The sequence below is a fragment of the Panthera onca genome, chromosome B3 (assembly GCF_046562875.1).
Source record: "Panthera onca isolate mPanOnc1 chromosome B3, mPanOnc1 haplotype 2, whole genome shotgun sequence".
NCBI classification, from domain to species: Eukaryota; Metazoa; Chordata; class Mammalia; order Carnivora; family Felidae; genus Panthera; species Panthera onca.
Window position 1 is genome coordinate 39,912,907 of NC_138344.1, and position 20,516 is coordinate 39,933,422.

General features: G+C 43.2%; 1 protein-coding gene across 1 annotated transcript; it reads left to right on the forward strand.

Annotated features, from left to right (window-relative positions):
- Positions 1-6,281: 6,281 nt before the first annotated feature.
- On the forward strand, positions 6,282-20,432 carry PDCD7 (programmed cell death 7). Its single transcript, XM_078448736.2, has 5 exons — positions 6,282-7,210; positions 9,652-9,790; positions 16,766-17,002; positions 17,262-17,349; positions 19,291-20,432. Exons 1-5 carry the CDS (start codon positions 6,344-6,346, stop codon positions 19,412-19,414), a joined length of 1,455 nt encoding a protein of 484 aa, XP_078304862.1. The 5' UTR covers positions 6,282-6,343; the 3' UTR covers positions 19,415-20,432.
- Positions 20,433-20,516: the final 84 nt, after the last annotated feature.

Here is a 20,516-nt window from a genome sequence, read left to right on the forward strand (position 1 = left end):
CTTTTCAAGTATACCGTTAAGTTCCACTAAGGTGAAGACTACATATTTTGTTAACTATAATCAGCACCAACCATAATGTCCCATATATTTGGTGCTCCATACACTTTAAAACAATAGAATATCTTGTATGCCAGGGGTACCTGGCTGGCTTAGTCGGTTGAGCATCTGACTTCGGTTCAGGTCATGATCTTGCGGTTCGTGAGTTTGAGCCCCATGTCAGGTTCTGTGCTGACATCTCAGAGCCTGGAGACTGCTTCCAATTCTGTGTCTCCAAATTTTTTTTAGAAGAATATCTTGTATGCCAGGTTAAGTTATAATTTTATACAGAAAGTAGTAGGCATTATTAAAAGAGTATTAACCATGACAATTAGGCATTGTTAGATGTATGTTTTATAGATTGTTGGGAAGGGAAGGCTCTGAGGAAAATGGAGGGAAACAGGACCAGAGGCCTAGTTGTGGACATTCCTCCAGCACTTGCCCCTCTATTTCCAACCATCACTTTCCTCCTGTTTTTCAGATCAGCTCTCATCATAATAAACAGAACTCCTATGAATTCACATCCACTCCACAATAAAAATTGGTCTTGCTGTTTCTAGTTCCCTTTCAGGCTTTGGTTCTGGGCAAGATGACCAGCTTTTGGAAGGTTTTGCACAGAGAAATGACATAACCTGACTTAAGTTTTAAAAGACCACTCAGGTTGCAGTATAAGTGAACAGACTATAGAGGAACAAGGATGAAATCAGACACACGCAGGCCTATTTAAAGAAGACAATGGGGCGCCTGGGTGGCTCAGTTGGTTGGGTATCTGACTTTGGCTCAGGTCATAATCTCAACATTCCCTGAGTTCGAGCCCCACATCAGGCTCTGTGCTGACAGCTTGGAGCCTGCTTCAGATTCTGTATCTCCCTCTCTCTCTGCCCCTCCCCTGCTCATGTTCTGTCTCTCTCTTTCTTAAAAATAAACATAAAAATATTAAAAATATGTATATATATAATGGGTTGGACTAAGGTGATAGCAGTGGAAATGGAAGAACAGATTGGGTAGGTGTTTGCAAATCTGTCTGATAAAAAGTGGTAATCCTATGTTCTTCAATGGGAGAACTCAGTATTATAAAGATGTCTATTAACCCTATATTTATAAATTTAATATTGCAATAAAATGCCAAAAAATTTTTAAATTTCTAAAATTTATGGAAAAGTAAACAAGAATGATAAGCAAAATGATAATGTGCACTCATATAGTGCTTACTCTGTGTTACCCTGCATGCATTTAATGCAACAACTCTATGAAGTAGATGCTAGCAAAATGATAATGTGCACTCATATAGTGCTTACTCTGTGTTACCCTGCATGCATTTAATGCAACAACTCTATGAAGTAGATGCTATTATCAACCCTTCTTATAAACTGAAGCCCTGACTGGTTAAGTAGCTTTTCCAAGGTGACATAACTAGTAAATAACAGGATTTAACCCCAGGTAGACTGGTTCCAGAACCTCTCCATTTAACCACACTGAAAGAAGAATGAAGAGGAGCTGCCTCTTCTATTAAAAAAAATTATATAGGGGCACCTGGGTGGCTCAGTCGGTTAAGCGTCTGACTTCGGCTCAGGTCACATTCTCACGGTCCGTGAGTTCGAGCCCCGCGTCAGGCTCTGGGCTGATGGCTCAGAGCCTGGAGCCTGTTTCTGATTCTGTGTCTCCCTCTCTCTCTGCCCCTCCCCCGTTCATGCTCTGTCTCTCTCTGTCTCAAAAATAAACGTTAAAAAAAAATTTAAAAAAAAATTATGTATATATATATATATATATATAGAGAGAGAGAGAGAGAGAGAATACAAATATGTATATTACATACACACACACATATATATACCTTATGCTATACATATAAAGTTTTAAAAGCTTAAGTGTGTAACAGTGCATGAATGAACGGACCAATGGAAAAGAAAAACCAGAAACATATATGCGAATTTAGAATTCGAAAAGAATGAAGCCAAATACATATGGGAATTTAGTATTGGAAAAGGTGATACTTCAAATTAATGAGAAAAAGAATATTTAGTAAATGATATTGACAACTGAGTATCTAGAAAATATAAGTTATAACTTACCTAATACAGTTTTAGATAAAAATAGGAGCCTTTAGAGGCGCCTAGGTGGCTCAGTTGGTTAAGCATCCGACTCTTGATCTCAACTCAGGTCTTGATCTTGGGGTCATGAGTTCAAGCTTCACATTGGGCTCTGCACTAGGTGTGAAGTCCACTTAAAAAAAATTGAAGTGCTTAAGTATTTTGTACAGTATTACAAAAAATGATACAAGTAAAATATAGAACATTATAAAAAAATCTCAGAAATATAAGAAGTCTCTTAGAAGGTGGGGTCAGGCATTGATCTGTTTTCATGGTATAGATCTGGACTCTTACCCAACGGGTCATCTATTATTGCTTTGAATAGTGAAGATCTAATCATGTGATGCTGGAGCAATTGGACATCCAAAGGGGTGGAGGTGGAGAACCTCAACCTAAGTTTCACACCTTATACAAAAATTAACTCAGGGGGTGCCTGGGTGGCTCAGTCAGTTAAGCATCTGACTCCTGATTTCGGCTCCGGTCATGATCCCAAAGTTGTGGGATCGAGCCTTGCATCCGTACTCAGTGTGGAACCTGCTTAAGATTCTCTCTCTCTCTCCCTCTGCTCCTCTCCTCAATATATATATATATATTAGAAATATTTTTTAATTAACTCAAAATGGATCACAGACTTACATACTTACATGTAAACCTATAAAACTTTTAGAAAAAGCACACGAGAAAAAATTCAGGATGTAGAGCTAAGAATACTTTATCTGACTCCAAAAGAATGATCCATAAAAGAAAAAAACTGGTAAGTTGGACTTCATTAAAATTAAGGACTTAAGTTCTATTTTAAAAAAAGCAAACCCTGTTAAGGGGATTAAAAGACAAGCTGTAAACTGGGAGAAAATATTTGTAAGCCACATATCAAAGGACTTGTATCTAGAACACATACATAAAGAACTCTTAAATATCAACAGTAAGAAAAACAATCCAATTAGAAAATGGGCAAAAGATATGATCAGACATTTCAATGAAAAGGATATACAGATGGCAAATAAGCATATGAAAAGATGTCCAACACTAGCCATTAAGGAAGTACAAAAATAAAATAAAAACTAGTAACACAAATGCTACTGAGAATGCAAAGAAACTGGATCACCCCATATTGCTGGTGGGACTGTAAAATGGTGCAGCCATTCTGGAAATAATTTGTCAATTTCTTTAAAAACTAAACATGCAACTGGGGCGCCTGGATGGCTCAGTCAGTTAAGTGTCTGAGTCTTGATTTCAGCTCAGGTCATCATCTCACTGTTCATGAGATCAAGCTCTGAGTTGAGCTCTGTGCCTACTGCGCAGAGCCTGCTTAGGCTTCTCTCTCTCCTCTCTCTGTCCCTCCCCTGGCGCATGCTCTCTCTCTCTCTCTCTCTCTCTCTCTCTCACACACACACACACAGTCTCCCCAGATAAACTTTTAAAACAATAATAATAAAAAAACTAAACATGCAATTGCCATATGACCTCGCAGTTGCACTCCTGGGCACTTATCCCAAAGATTTTCATTTAACATAAAAACCTGTATACAAATGTTTATAGCAGCTTTATTCATGACAACCCCAAAGTAGAAACAACCCAGATATCCTTCAATAGGTGAATGATTTTAAAAGTAGTTTCATTTTAGCACCTGGCCGACTCAGTTGGAGGAGCTTGTGACGCTTGATCTTGGGCACATGAGTTAGAACCCCACATTAGGCATAGAGATTACTTAAATACATAAAAACTAAAAAAAAGTGATTTCATTTTATTCATACCTTTTTTGCACACTTTTATTAAAAAGGAACACTATTGATACAACACCCTGAATAAATCTCCAGAAAATTATGCTGAGTGAAAGCAGAGAATTCCAAAAGGTTGTGTAATGCATGATTCCATTTACATGACATTCTTGAAAGGACAAAGTTACATGAAGAACAGGTTAGTGGTTGCCAGGGGGTGTGGTTATAAAAGGGGAAATGAAGGATCCTGGAAGCTATGGAAAGGAAATGTTCTGTATCTTGACTATATCAATGTCAATATCTGGGTTGTAATATTGTACTACAGTTTTGGAAGGTATTACCATTGGTAGGAACTGGGATGAAGAGTACACGTGATCTCCCTCTATTATTTCTTACAACTGTAAACGAATCTACAATTATCTCAAAATAGTTTAATTTTAAATATCTAATTGATGGGGTTTTGGGGTGATGGTGGGATTCTGAGCCAACAGCCAAGAAGGAATTCTTGAAGACATCTTTGGTGCAAAAAGGTGTTTTTACTAAACACGGGACAGGACCTGTGGACAGAAAGAGCTGCACTGGGATTGTGACGGGTAACTGATTATATACCCTCATGTTGGGAGTGGGGTTAGGGGCAGCGTAAGTCTCTAAGAAATTTTGGAGGCAAGGATTCCAGGACCTTGAGGGGCTAGCTGTTGTTAGGAAAATGGCATTTATTACCGTTTAGTAAAAACGGTATTTATCTCTCTGTTATGAGACCCTTCAGATGTATATCAGGGGACCACAAGTTTGGAATATGATTCCCGGCATATACCTTGGGGGAGTTGAGATAAAGGAAGTTTCCAAAAGTAAGGGAATTTTTCATTTGCCTTAGTTTCCCACATCACCATGGCAAGCACTTAAACCCCTTTCCACCTTGGGCAGGGCTAGTAGGTGGTGGTGGTGCTAGTTTGTATTTTGCCCTCAGCTGTGTTATGCTCCCTCATCATTAATCATGTGGCATGGTCTTTCCTTCCCCTCCAGTGGTTTTCCATTGTTCTTAAGATATGAGATCCTAGAATGCTAAAATCTGTCCTCCTCCCAGGACTGCCAGCTCCCTTCAGGATTTCTGTGTTCCATCTGAGAAGGAGAACAAAGGAAAAAGGAAATGTAGATAAAATTAAATTTCCTTACAACTTGCAGCCCTTTGACATACTTGAGACACGCAGATTATGACATTCCTCCAGGAACTCTCAACTGTCTTAATACTTTACTAGAGGCAAAAAGCAACCTTAGCTTAACAATAACCAGACCTGCAGGACACTGCAAGTCCTCGTTAACATATGAAAGTCCTTTTGGAGGGGCACCTGGCTGGTTCAGTTGGTTGAGCCTCCGACGTCAGCTCAGGCCTCGATCTTGCATTGGGCTCACTGCTGTCACTTCTGAAGGACTGTCTCTACCCCACCCTCCAACTTAAAAGTATATAACCAATTGCTCTTCACAATTCCAGTATAGATCTTTCAGCCCACGGTCCTGTCCCATGCTTTAATGAAACCACCTTTTTTGCACTGAAACATCTCAAGAATTCTTTCTTGATGGTTGGCTCTGGGACGCCAACATCACATCACATCCATAACTGGCATTCTTTCAGTTCCCCGGCTTGACCTTCTGGGGAGTTTTTGCAAATGCTGTTCCTGATGGGGTTTTGGAGTGATGGTGGGGTCTGAAGCCCACAGCCAAGAAAGAATTCTTGAGATGTCTTTGATACAAAAAGGTGATTTTTTTAAAAGCACAGGGACAGGACCCATGCGCAGAAAGAGCTGCCTGGACTGTGAGACAAGAGTGGTTATATACTTGGGAGTTGGTGGAGGTAAAGTCAATGGGAAGTTTCCAAAGTCATATGCTAAAGGCTCATAGGATTCTGGAGGCTTAACTATTGTCAAGCTAAGGTTGTTTTCCTCTCTAACAAAAAACATTAATCAGACAGTTGGGAGTTCCTGGAGAAATGTTACACTCTGCCTGCCTCAAGTATTTGTCAATGGGATGCAGGTTATAAAGGAAATTTAATTTTATCTACCATTTTCTTCTGCCTTTATTTCCCAAGTCACGATAAAGGCTCAAATCCTAGGACAACCTCCCTAACTTCTTTGACTAAGTCAAAACCTCTTTTAAGTTCTTCTTACCCAGTGTTTTCCTCTTTGTTTGTACTTCCGTTTACTGCTGCACCTTTGCATTTGTTTGCACGATTACTTGATTAATGTGTTTTCGTTACTAGGCAGGTAGTTCTACGAGAAGAAGACCTGTAGCTGTTAAATTGTTCGCAAAACAGCTAGCTCCGCAAGACGAACACTTACTCATATTCAGGAATTAACGAACTGCAGGAATGCCAACCTACTGGCGAGGCTCTCTGGGCCGGAAGCGTTCTATAGGCGTCGCGCGCGTAGTACGTCACTTCCCCCTACCGCCTCTACAGGAACCAGTCAAATTCCTGTCACTTCTCTGACTACCTTCGTCGTGGACATGGCTCTGCCGCCCTTTTTCGCCCCAGGTCGCCCAGGCCCGCCGCCCCCGCAGCCGCCGCCTCCCGCTCCCTTCGGCTGTCCGCCACCGCCGCTGCCCTCCCCGGCTTTCCCGCCGCCTCTTCCCCAGCGGCCCGGCCCCTTTCCGGGGGCCTCCGCCCCCTTCCTCCAGCCCCCGCTGGCTCTGCAGCCCCGGGCCCCCGGGGAAGCCTCTCGCGGCGGTGGCGGCGGCGGCGTCTACTACCCGGTGCCGCCACCGCCGCTGCCTCCGCCGCCGCCCCAGTGCCGGCCCTTCCCGGGGACTGACGCTGGTGAGCGGCCACGACCGCCGCCGCCAGGCCCGGGGCCGCCGTGGAGCCCCCGTTGGCCTGAGGCGCCGCCGCCGTCCGACGTACTCGGGGACGCGGCCTTGCAGCGCCTGCGCGACCGGCAGTGGCTAGAGGCGGTGTTCGGAACCCCGCGGCGGGCGGGCTGCCCACTCCCTCCACGCGCGCCCGCCGGGCCCAGCCTGGGCGAAGTGCGCGCGCGGTTGCGCGGGGCTCTGCGCCTGGTGCGACGGCTGCGCAACCTGGGCCAGGCCCTGCGCGAGGCCGAGGCTGACGGCGCGGCCTGGGTACTGTTGCATGCCCAGGCTGCGCCGTTGCGCGCCGAACTGTCCGAGAGACTACAGCTGCTGACCCAGGCCGCCTATGTGGGTGAGGCGCGGCGGAGGCTGGAGAGGGTCCGGCGCCGCCGGCTTCGGCTTCGCGAGAGGGCTCGGGAACGCGAGGCCGAGCGGGAGGCGGAGGCCGCGCGAGCAGCGGAGCGCGAGCAGGAGATTGACCTCTGGAGGGTCAAGTGCGTGCAGGAGGTGGAGGAGAAGAAGCGGGTAAGAGCGGCAGATGTGCGGAGGCTGGGGGGTAGTTCAAGTCTGGAACCTGAAGGGCCGTGAGGTTTTGCGCTGTCGTTTCCTACAGCTAAGCCTTTTTTTTCCTCAGCCGTAAATTAAAAGGTATCCAGCATTTCCGACATCGTATCCCTATACTGATTGCCTGTTAATGTTGTATAATACAAAACACAAATGGTCTAGGTGCACCGCGAGTTCTGTAAACATAAAGTATAGGATTACACAGTGGCGTTGCAGGGATGACGGACGCCCTGCCTCCTATTACAACGTTCTGTCCGCTTACTAACATTCAAGGCAAACAAGAATCTGTGTCCTTGCTTCTTGTACTGGTCTGGGTGATTTTAAGAATACAAAATATAGAACACGTGGGGCCTTGACGCAAGGAACATATACTCTAATTGACTGATGGGGCTATAGTGATGACTTCTGCAGGATCCCTTTGTTTAGGAGTTTTAAACCAGATATTACCAACACCCTCCCCCCCCCCCCCCCGCCCCGTTAAACAATGGTGTTTTTGAGCACTTGCCAAATACTAGGTGCTACTCTAAATTCCTTGCATATAACAGATCTTTAATCCTTGTAACAACCCTGAAAGGTAAGCCATTTTACAGATTAGGAAATTGAGGCCTAGAGAAGTTAACTTGCCAACAGTCACACAACTGGTTCCTAGCTGTTTTGCTCCTGATTTGAGCCCAGGTTGGCTGATTCCAAAGCCTCTTGATCTTAAGCTCTTAAGTAGGGGCCACAGTGAAACTGGAAATTGGTCAGATAGTTGTTTAAGGCATTCTCATTACTTCTGAGTGCCTGTAGGTGCTTCCCCTGTCCCTTCACTCTACAACTAGTTAGTATTTCCTCCTTCTCATACTCCTTGTGTCTGTTACTGCCTAGATTCTGATACAACTCCTTCCAGAAATGTAGTGATGGCAAACTTTGTCTTCACACCTCCAGGAATATCAGTACTTTTAAGGAGAATACTTGGAGGCAACACTGTAATCTAAGGAGTTTGTATCAGTTTCACAGACATTTAATAAGAACCCATTATGTGCCAGACCCACTGCTGGGTGCTGGTGATAGGGACGATTAGGATATAGTGCTTGTCCTTGAGGGGCTTAGAGCCTCATGGGGACCATGTCTATACAGCATGGTATGTGTTAGGGTTTCAACTGTAAGTGCTATTGGAACCCAGAGAAGGAATATCCAATCTGTTGGGAAACAGGGTAAGGGAAGGCTTTGTGTATGAGATAGGGGACCTTTGACCTGAGTCTTGAAGGAAATGTCAAAGCCAAGTGAAAGCAACAGGTGCAGTTCCAGGCAGAGAGAGTAGTACAAGCAGAAGAAGGAAACTGTATGATGTCTGTATGATGTGGTGGTATTGGTGAAATTACAGGCACTTATTTGATACACGGGTTGAGAGCTTTAGGCAAAAGGATCTTTCTTACCACCCACAATGAGGGGGTTGGAGACAGGGTCCTGTGAGTGGTGGTTTAAAGAACCAGAGTTATTTCGTCTACTTGTGAACCAACTTAAGAGTAGGATAGGGTCTTATGAAATCTTGCCATTTGCAACTACGTAGATGGAACTGGAGGGTATTATGCTAAGTGAAATTAGTCAGAGAAAGACAAAAATCATATGACTTCACTCATATGAGGACTTTAACAGACAAAACAGATGAACATAAGGGAAGGGAAACAAAAATAATATAAAAACAGGGAGGGGGACAAAACAGAAGAGACTCATAAATATGGAGAACAAACTGAGGGTTGCTGGAGGGGTTGAGGGAGGGGGGATGGGCTAAATGGGTAAGGGGCATTAAGGAATCTACTCCTGAAATCATTGTTGCACTATATGCTAATTTGGATGTAAATTAAAAAAAAATTAAAAAATTAAAATAAAGATGGTAATGGTGTATATTTCAAAAAAAAAAACAAAAAACAAAAACGAGTAGGATAGGGTCTTCCGTGTCTGAAAGGCTGTCGTGTCACAAGATCCTTGGCACTTTAGAACACTGGAGTGCAAGCTATGTGTGTTGGGGGTCACTGACAGAATTGTAGAGTCCTGGGCCTTTCCAACCCCATTCCTTATCTTCCATTCTAATCTAAGTCTTTGGGTCCAGGAATCTGCACTTTGAACAAGAGAGCTCCAACTTAAAGTAAGTTAGATGCAGATGTTCCTTGGACTGCACTTGGAGAAATTCTGAGGAAAAAACAAAGATGAGCTCCCACATGGAAGCTGCAGAGATTAACCCCTTGGCTGGACCGGAGTGGAGAGCAGTTGTGTATAGCCCAGGAAATTGGGATGTAGATCCTGTGGAAATTCTTATCCCTGAGACTGCCTAATCCTCTGAAATCTCACTGCTGGGCAGCTGTTCTCTGCTTTGAGGTTGTTCCTAATACTAGGTTTCATAGACTCTCTTTCTTTTCCAGGAGCAGGAACTTAAAGCTGCTGCTGATGGTGTCTTATCTGAAGTGAGGAAAAAACAAGCAGACACCAAAAGAATGGTGGACATTCTTCGGGCCTTGGAGAAATTGAGGAAACTCAGGAAAGAGGCAGCAGCAAGGAAGGGTAACCATGGCTTTGCATTTCTACTTGGATTTATTCATCTCATGCCCCACTCCTTCCCTTTCTTTATCCTAGCGCCCTCTCTCCCCCAAATTTTTGAAGGAAAATGTTTGATAATTAATTATTTTCACCCAGTAAGGTAACAAAGTTTGTCAGTAGTACCTCAGAACCTTTGAAGCAGGAAGCCTCAGAAATTGTTCATATCTTGATTGACAGGGTTGAAAAGAGAGGCAGGTGTGGGAACCCACTGCACTGCCTTTCCCTTGATTCATCATCCCCTCCTCCCCCGCCCCCAGGCATTCCTGGCCACTTTTCTGAGTGAGGTTGGCATGGCTAGTCACCTTTGCCCATGTGCCAAGGCAGAAGCTGTCCTATATTTACTGTTTACTTTACTTTGCTTTAGAAGGTGTTGAAAACTTGGCATGCTCCTTTGGATATATTTCAAACCTGAAACATTGATATTTTTAGAGTTATGAATGGTTGGATAGGGCAGGGAGCACCTTGCAGAGTGTACATGAATGTTTTCAGCTTACATGGCTGTCACTTTTGGATCAGAAAATCTCATTGGTTTCCTCTTGCCTCTAGAGGTAGCACTGGTTTTCTAGAAGTTCCCTAGTTGTGCTTTGAACATTTGCCTATCTTGGTCTTTGCTTTTGCCAGTCTATTTGTGTGGAGGGCCTTTAGTCCCATCTTTGCCATTTTAAGTTCTCACTGTTCTTCCAAAACTAAATACAGATGCAGCATCCTCCATCCTTACCAGAAATGGGCTGAGGTGACCTGCTCCTTCTCACTTGTACCTGGTTTGGACCACATACTGCCTTATTTAGTAGGCTATAGGCCGTTAATATTCACCAAGGATATTTGAGAGTACACAAATTAGCAAGTACCATGGTAGCAAATTATTTCCCCTGTGTGGCTTAAAATATAAATGAAAACTGTGAGTCAGACCCTTCGTAATTAAGTTTCATTGGGTTGTGATCATTATGTATTCAGCCAAGCTCATTTACTAGCTAAATGATAAGTTTCTGCATGCCAGCCTTTAGAGCGGTTGATTCAGATTCAGGCCTCAGATGACCCCCATAGCACATTCATGAGTCAAAGGGGAGTTTGCATCTACTGTGTCTAGCCTTACCTCTTTTTTACGAGAATGAAAACCTGAGAGCTATTATTTAATATTCCCCTACCCTATGTCCTCTGTGAGGTGAGTGGTCAGTAAACTTTTGCCAAGTGAATTTACTAGCATAATTTCTCACTCTTAGTCTTCCTCACTTTCATCCAAAAGAAGGAGGAAATTTTGGAGGAATTGTGATCTATAAAAATAAGCAGCCTCTGTGGAGTTAATGGGCTTGGGCGTAAAATGATTTGGTAACAAGCAGCTAGTTGCGTTATATACTTAATAGTTCTCTCTCAAGGTGCATATACCTCCAACTAAGTACTGAGAGAATGAGGTTGGATATGTAAGTAAGCAGGGCCACATTGCAAAGTGTCTTATGGGCCAGACTAGACTTCTCACCTATGCTTAAAAGTGAGAGGAACCATGAAAAGTTCTAAGCAGAAAGTGAAATGACAACAATGATTGGTGGGCAGAGCAGAGAAAGGTTTGCAGCATCTAGGAAGAAGGGAGGAAAGGAGAGAGACTAAGAAGGCTGTTATAGTCTGGGCACAGATAATATGGGAGTGTGAACTATGGGTCATTAAGAAATGAATAAAGGAGCGAGGGAGAATACACGTGTATAAATAAATAACTTGGGGAACTCAGCAGTAGTAGGAGGAATATACTTGGTGTTGACAAGTTCAGTTTGGGACCTGTTGAGTTTGAGGTGCCTGTTCATCAGCATGTAGCCACAAGTAGGAATAACCTTAAAAGAGTTGTGTGGCCTGAGATGAGGCCAAAAAGACAAAATCCTAGGGAATGTAAAAATAAAGATGGATAAACAGGTGGCCACAAGAGAGGTCAGAGAGATAGGAGAAAAAGGTAGGTCCTCTGCCTCCTTCTGGAAAGTGGCAAATGCTCAGAAAGATTGTGTAATCTCAGGCAGGTTACTTAAACTTCTCTTTGCCTTGATTTCCTCATCTGTAAGAAGGATGTTTCTAAAGATTAAGAGACATCCATGGGAGGGGTGCCTGAGTGGCTCAGTAGGTTAAGCGTCCCACTTCAGGTCAGGTCGTGATCTCACAGTTTGTGAGTTTGAGCCCCGCATCGGGCTCTGTGCTGACAGCTTAGAGCCTGGAGCCTGCTTCAGATTCTGTGTCTCCCTCTCTCTCTGCTCCTCCCCTGCTCATGCTCTGTCTCTCTGTCTCTCTCCTTCAAAAATAAATAAAAACTTTAAATTTTTTTTTTTTTTCAATGTTTTTTATTTATTTTTGGGACAGAGAGAGACAGAGCATGAACGGGGGAGGGTCAGAGAGAGAGGGAGACACAGAATCGGAAACAGGCTCCAGGCTCCGAGCCATCAGCCCAGAGCCTGACGCGGGGCTCGAACTCACGGACCGCGAGATCGTGACCTGGCTGAAGTCGGACGCTTAACCGACTGCGCCACCCAGGCGCCCCAAAAACTTTAAAAAAAGAAAAGAAAAGAAACATCCATGGGAATTAGTACCCAACAGATGATCAGTGACTTATGCTAGGTGCATTTTTTCAGTGAAATGGTATGGGTTGAACCCAGACTAGACTACATTAAAGAGGGAATAAGAGATTAAGAAAAGCAAACAGTGAATTCAACTTATTAAAAGTTTGCCTGTGGTGCTCACCTGGTTCAGTTGGTTGAGCATCCTACTCTTGATTTTGGCTCAGGTCATGATTCCAGGGTTATTGGATCAACCTCCGAGTCAGGCTTTGCGTTGATGTGGAGCCTGCTTAAGATATTCATTCTCTCTCCCTCTCTCTCCCCTCTCTCTCCTTCTCCCCCCCACCCCATCCCTCTACCCTGCTTGCATTCTCTTTAAAAAAAAAAAAAATGGGAGTGGGGCACCTGGGTGGCACAGTTGGTTGAGCGTCCCACTTCAGCTCAGGTCGTGATCTCACAGCTTGTGAGTTCAAGCCCCGCGTCAGGCTCTGTGCTGACAGCTTGGAGCCTGGATCCTGCTTCAGATCTGTGTCTCCCTCTCTCTCTGCCCCTAACCCACTCGCATTCTGTCTCTGTCTCTCTCAAAAGTAAATAAACATTAAAATAAAGTTTAAAAAAAGAAAAAAAGGTTTGCCTCTGAAGAAAGGAGTGAGCAGGGGCGCCTGGGTGGCGTAGTCGGTTAAGCGTCCGACTTCAGCCAGGTCACGATCTCGCAGTCTGTGGGTTCGAGCCCCGCGTCGGGCTCTGGGCTGATGGCTCGGAGCCTGGAGCCTGTTTCGGATTCTGTGTCTCCCTCTCTCTCTGCCCCTCCCCGTTCATGCTCTGTCTCTCTCTGTCCCAAAAATAAATAAAAAACGTTGGAAAAAAAAAAAAAAAAAAAAAAGAAAGGAGTGAGCAGTTGCCTGGTTGGCTCAGTCAGTTAAGCATCTGACTTGAGCTTTAGGTCATGATCTCATGGTTAGTGAGCCCGAGCCCCACCATGGGTGAGCCCTGCTTCTCTCTCTCTCTCTCTCTCTCTCTCTCTCTCTCTCTCTTCCTCTCTCTCTGCCCCTCATGGGATTCTTTCTCTATCTCGCTCCGCCCTTGCTCATTTGCACTTTCAAAAAAAAAAAAATGAAGAAAGGAGTGAGCAAGATCAATATATGTGGAGTGGTAGTGTGGAGGGGCGGGGTGGTACCCTTAGGGTTGTGGGGAAAATTTGAACATGTATAATTGCGGAATGAGTAGAGGGAGAGGGTCAGAGAGACACAGGAAGGATACTTGACGGCTCAAAGTCCTGTAGAAGGTAGGAAGACTCCGGTCCCAGGTGGAGGTATTAACTTAAGTGTAGAAGGATCTGTCTCCACTAGAATGAAAATGAAGGAGGGGGCGCCTGGGTGGCTCAGTCGGTTAAGCGTCCGACTTCAGCTCAGGTCATGGTCTCGTGGTTTGTGAATTCGAGCCCTGCATCGGGCTCTGTGCTGACAGCTTAGAGCCTGGAGCCTGCTTCAGATTCTGTGTCTCTCCATCTGTCTGCCCCTCCCATGCTCATGCTCTGTTTCTCTGTCTCTCAATAATAAATAAACGTTAAAAAAAAGAAAGAAAGAAAATGAAGGAGACAAGGAGGGGTATTAATGCGGATGAGTGAAATCGGGGGCCGAAAGTTAAGAGATGTCCTGCCTGCTAGCCTGTGTTCTGTAAGATAGGCTGGATGGTTTGCTGAGAGGCAATAGAAGAGAAAGGCTTTAGGAGAGCAGTGAAGGTTTGAAATAACTGCTGTGAAGAATGAGTGGGAGCCAACTAGAAACCCATGGGAGTTTGGTTGTAGGCAGGTGCTGTGGGCCCAGCTGATGTAGTTCTATACTGGCACTAGGCTACAATATCAGTACTTGCAGGAGTATTCTGCAGCTGGCAGGTGAGCACAGAGCACAGAGTTGTTAGGGTTTTGCTTTATGGGTGACCACAGGTTTTGATGAAGACTACTAGAAAAGCGAGTAGATTTGGATATGTTCATTTGGAACTTCTAGTGAGGCTGACAAGAGTCTCTGGGGAGAAGGAGATAAGACTACTGGGAAGGTAGAAAGTCCTAGTTTGGGAAGAAAAGAATTGTGCTTAAGACAGAGGTAGCAGGGTTTTTTGATCATTCCAAGGCTCAAAGACTGGACAAAGCCCTAAGGTGTGGGTGGCTGAAGGGGAAAAAAGAAGGTACTGGTATGTAGGAACTGCAGGAACTGGATGAGGAGTGGTGGAGGTGGAAGGAACTAACTAGACCGTGTCAGTACATGGGGCCAAGAGGAAGACTGGGTGAGGGTTGTCGTTTCTGAGGGAGTAAGTCATGGTGATCAGAAGTGATCAGTGAAAGGGTGAGGGATGTGTGGGTTCGTGGTTCAGGCCTAGCAGCCTGAGATGGGAACAGGCCACTGCTCCTCATGGGATCTGGAGGCACTTTGGGGCTGATGCAGTGTCTGTAATTTCACCATACTGGCAGATTTTAGTACTGTCTGGCCCTTTACAGAAAAATTTGCCAGTTCCTGGTTTAGGTAAAGAAATTAAACAAAATCATGAAATTATTATGAAACAACGTAGTGACAGCTTGAACTTCTCCATGCGTAAGAATTTTGTGTGTATTTGGAAAATATTTGGCAACTTAGTAAAAGATGGATTTGAGTTGTAGAGTTTCCTTAGTTGGGAATGAGTGCCAGCCATGAGAAAATGATCTGGAGAAATGTTAGCCATGGAGGTGAGGCTAGGAGAGCTAATTCCATAACCACTTAGTCGCAGTGGTTGAAGGAGAAAAGAAGCAGACCTCCAAAGGCCTTGATCAACTCTTTTAGGAAGCAGTTTATTACCACATTTAGGCAGTCTTTAAATTTTTTTTTTTTTTTAACGTTTATTTATTTTTGAGACAGAGAGAGACAGAGCATGAACAGGGGAGGGTCAGAGAGAGGGAGACACAGAATCCGAAGCAGGCTCCAGGCTCTGAGCTGTCAGCACAGAGCCTGACGCGGGGCTCGAACTCACGGACCGCGAGATCATGACCTGAGCCGAAGTCGGCCGCTTAACCGACTGAGCCACTCAGGCGCCCCTAGGCAGTCTTGAAAGTACTCATGAACATTTCTTCTCTTGAGAATTTATCATATAGAAATAATCAATAGAAGGAAACAAGTAACGTGCCCAGGAGTATTGATTGTAACAGTATATGCTAACAGGACATTTGGAACAGCCTAAGTGTCCAGAAGTTGGGAGCTTGTTAAGTAAATTATGGTACATTGAATTGATGAAACAGGATAGAGCCATTAAACAAATAATTATAAAAATTAGAAAAGAATGTAGAGAATTGACCTGGAGCTGTAGAAGTTACACATACTGTGTTGAACTATGTGAAGTTGATAATGTATGGACAAAAATGACTGCAGAATCAATGGGGGAAATAAAAATGGTTTATTGTGTTAGTGGGATTTGAATTTTTTTCTTCCTGGTATCCGGTATTGTTAAAATGCTCCCATAATAAATACATTTGCAAGAACTAACAGGATGGACTGCACCCATGTCACTCTAGGATGAATCATCTAGCAGCTCCAGCAGCTTTTATGTCACAGAGCCATGTGGCTAGTGAGTGCACAACTGCAGTCTACTCAAGTATTCATTAAATTTTAAGGTATTTTACTTAAAAAATAAATATAAATATAAAAAATATTTTTCCTTATGGAATTTTATGAAAAATTTCACACATGCACAAAAATAGAACACCTAAATAAAATACCCATAATCAACTATGATGCCCCTGTCACACATAATGAAATTAGTAATAATTCTTTGGTATCACCTAATAACTAGTCTATAATAAAATTTTCACAGTTGTGGCTCTAGCTGTGTTGGCCATCCTTTTAGCTGACTTCACAGTTAAATCAGGGTGACTAACCATCCCAGGTTTCCCAGGACGCTGGGCTCTCAGTACTAAAACTGGGCAAACTGAAATATTTGGTCATCCTACACTAAGCAGCAGACTGTGAGGTTAGTAGGTTGGTTACATGTATTTCTTCCTCACTATCCAAGTGTCTTCTCTTAGAACTTCAGATTCAGTCAGAAGGTAAATTGTTTATTACTTGGTCTGGGAGCCTGTGCTGTGAGAATATCACAATGAAGAAGTATAAGAGTTTCTCTCTTCAGTGAGCTCTCTGTCCAACCAAAGGATCAAAACCATTAGAAATAAAATCAAAGGTTAAGTGGTATGATCCAAAGAGAGGACTTAGAGAAAGTCAGGGTGAGGTCAGATTAATTGGAGACTCAAGATCAAATTGAGCCTTGAAGATTGGTTAGAATTTATAAACTAAGCAAATTCATAATGTAAGTAGGACTTTGTGTCTGCTCAGTAGAACACATGTTGGGGATAAAAAGTTGTATCTAAAATGCTGTTTGGATCTCTTCCTAGGGGTCTGTCCTCCAGCTTCAGCAGATGAGACTTTTGAGCATCATCTTCAGCGACTAAGAAAACTCATTAAAAAACGCTCTGAATTATACGAAGCTGAAGAGAGAGCCCTCAGAGTTATGTTGGAAGGAGAACAAGAAGAAGAGAGGAAAAGAGAATTTGAAAAGAAACAGAGGAAAGAAAAAGAGAAAATTTTACTTCAGAAGCGTGAAATTGAGTCCAAGTTATTTGGGGATCCACGTAAGTTCTTTTGTAACCAGTGGAGAAAAGAAAGATGCTAGATTGGCAGCTCTTTGCCTAATGGATGATCTCAACCTAAACTAAGGTGGTAGGCAGCAAATGAAACCTTTGAGACTTAAAATTCTGAACTGTGTACTGGAAATCATGGATAAAGATGAAACGTTTGATCGCATTGTTGTACTGTCATAGTCATAGGTTCAGTCAGCTTGCCTCTAGGTATGAGACATGATGATGTGGTAATGTGCCTTTTCTTTTTCAGATGAGTTCCCACTTGCACACCTTCTGCAACCCTTCCGACAGTATTACCTCCAGGCTGAGCACTCCCTGCCAGCACTCATCCAGATAAGGTCAGAGGGGCACTCTCCATGCCGCCTTCCCCTTAGGTAGCAAGAAGCACTTACAGTGTTTATTTTGTTGAGGTGTATTGCTTTTTCTTTTTTTAGGTTCCGTACAGGTTTATATAAAGTTTTTAATTCTGAGGATGCCACATAAATCTTGTTTAGTCCTCAGTCCTTGAGAAATAAATGTCTCTTTTAACAGGTGAAGAAACTGAAACTCAGGTTGTGACTTGCCCTTTGTATTATCTCATGCTGTAGTTGTTACATTGACTTAAAGCATCGGCTTCCTTTTCCTAATTCTCTTCTGCTGCTAAATAGACCAAGGGAGAGAAACCCTCCCTATCTACTTGCCTGTGGAGACTGATTAAGTCCCAAACTGACTTGTGAGTTCTTACAGGTCGAAGCCAAGAGAGCTAGGAACAGGGGGTCTCATCTTAACCTGCAGTTATTAATGAGCTGGGTAGAGTTTTCAACTCTTCTGGGTCTCACTTTCCTCACCTATAAAATGAAAATGTTAGACTGGAATGTGGCCTTCAAACTTTAGCAGTAGTGCTCTTCCCAAAGGCAGTCTTTTGAGAAATCCATTTGTAAAACAGTTTGAATGAATGGGTTCCGTAGGTGTAGACAGTTTAAATCTGTTATTGACTGGAAGCACTTTGTTGTTTCTAGATTCCCCAGAACATCTGCTTGGGGCCTAGTGGTCCTCAAAGCCTGGTTTGACAATCACTGAACTAAGTGATCTATCAGGTTCCTTCCAAAGCTCTAATGATGGTTATTAGCATACCAAGTTTGTGTTCTGGGAAAAGTATATTTCTGGTTAATATATAAGTTTTAGCTTTTATTTATTTATTGAGAGCAGGGGAGGGGCAGACCGGGGTTGCGGGGGCGGGGAGAGGTGTGCGGGGAGAGAGAATCCATAGCAGGCTCTGCACTGTCAGTGCAGAGACCGACGTGGAGCTCTATCCCACAAACTGTGAGATCATGACCTGAGCTGATATCAAGAGTCAGACGCTTAACTGACTGAGCCACCTAGGCACCCCCAAGCTGTAGCTTTTAAATATAAGTACAGTTGATTCTCATTATTCACGGTAGTTATGTTCTATAAAAGCTGCAGTGTTGAATTAGGGAATGCCAAATTCTGTTCCTAAAGGAAATACAGGGTTTGGTTCCTGTGAGCCTCGGACCACAACATTTTCGTGAACCAATCAATACATGACATTGTTTTATGTGTATTTCTTTTAAAAAACACTTTGTTTAATATATATTGTCGATTCATTAACACTGAACTCATAGTTAACAGCATTATAACTCCTGCCTCAACATAGCTTTTCTAATATACATGTACTCTCTGTAAGGCATATTCCAGCCTTCTCATTCTAGCTAGCACTGCAACAGTATACTTAGGGGCCATCTTAAATAGCAAAATAACCAATAAAAGCACAAATATGTGAAAAATGCAGTACTAAATACACTGCAAAAAGGACACTTTACAATATGAGGCTGAAAACAGTGTCACCTTATTTGACGACAGTGAAGACAGTGTCACCTTATTTGACTTCAGCTGGGAATGTACCTGTCAGTGACTTAGATTTTTCATGGCTCTGCATGTTGGCAAGTGACCATGAAAGCACCACAAGTAACGATTATGAAGTTACACATAAATTTTAGTGAATAGGCAACTTTGCGATTATGGAACCTGCAAATAATGAGGATCAACTGTATATTTATTGTTGGGTTACCCATAAGATCATACGTTGTTTGCAGTTTTCTCCCCCTTTATGTGTACATTTAAGAAATACTGTCCTTTGCATAATGCCTAGAAGTCAAATTCTTGAGTGGACTGGTACATCAGTCACTTGAAAGCTAAGTCCTGAAATAGAGTATTTAGTTGCTGAACATCTTGCTTGGAATAAAACAAATAAACAGTTGTTCTACAATGTTCTTATTAAGGCATGATTGGGATCAGTACCTGGTGCCATCTGATCATCCCAAAGGCAACTCCGTTCCCCAAGGATGGGTCCTTCCCCCGCTCCCCAGCAACGACATCTGGGCAACAGCCATTAAGCTGCATTAGTAAAGACACTCCAGAAGTGTGGTCCGGCCAAGGCTCTTTCCAGCTCTAAATACTAGTGATGCCACCATCTTCTCGTGCTATAGACTAAACCACAACCTCTAAACTCCATGTGGCATTGTTCTACCCAGAAGTTACGTTTTCCTTGAGTGCTCTGTCCTGGCCAGAGATGCCTCTTGAATCAGGAGATTAATATGTTTCTTCAGGAAAGGACCTAGGTGAACTGGGGTTATTACCACAGAAAGTGACCTTGGTTCGCCGAATTTGCCTCTGTTTTGAAGGGGCTTGGTTCAGAGTGACTTGTTAATTTACTCTTTAACTTCTTGTGTGGTGATGGGTAAGTACACTGCATACACTCAACACAAATGTGCATTGGGTAGACTCAGCCCTTCCCCCAGTACTGAGTGTGAAGGCAAGCTTTGATGTAAAACCTCTTTACCCTCTTTACCCAAAGAACCCTCTCACTTCTAGGAGGAAAGGTCAGAAATGCTTTATCTATGGTTTTATGAATCCCACTTTTGGTGCAGCTTGAGAGGCTACAGACTGGGCTGCCAGAAAAGCTCATGGCCTAGTCTGGTAGTCATGTGGAGAACTTGGAAAACCTGTATCCATATTGGATCGTGTTTTAATGGATAATGGCTGCATCTTCCCATGTTAGAAGGATCCTAACAAAAACACGTGTTATTTAAGTTCCTGAAGATCTAGTTGTTCAGAATCCCCAATGATAGAAATTTATCTTAACCTCCCTCAGTCATATTGTAGGGGCTGGTATAGCTGTGGAATTTTCTTAGGAACTCAAACTTTCAAAAACACCCATGTAGTTAAAGCTGGGAGGAAAGCAGATAAAAATAGTAAAATTTATTTTTTTATATTCATTAATAAATGCTATTGTGCCTGGGAATGATCAATCATAACATGCCAGGGTTTTTGTTTTATTTTGTTTTGTTTTGTTTTGCTCTTTGTCATTTATCGTGTTATTTATATTTCCGAAAAGCTAAATAAATATCATTTTTATTTTTTAGTTTGAGCCTTTGCCCCCAAATTTGTTGCCTACCAAATCACTACACACACTTTAACATGAATGAAACACATTTTCACTCCAAAA

Bases quoted from the DNA above. Each gene is read 5' to 3' on its own strand.
- PDCD7 (XM_078448736.2), top strand. From the start codon at position 6,344: ATGGCTCTGCCGCCCTTTTTCGCCCCAGGTCGCCCAGGCCCGCCGCCC. The intron at 9,791-16,765 runs GTAACCATGGCT...ATCTCTTCCTAG, and splicing joins AGAGGCAGCAGCAAGGAAGG to GGGTCTGTCCTCCAGCTTCA. The intron at 17,350-19,290 runs GTCAGAGGGGCA...GTTCTTATTAAG, and splicing joins CCAGCACTCATCCAGATAAG to GCATGATTGGGATCAGTACC.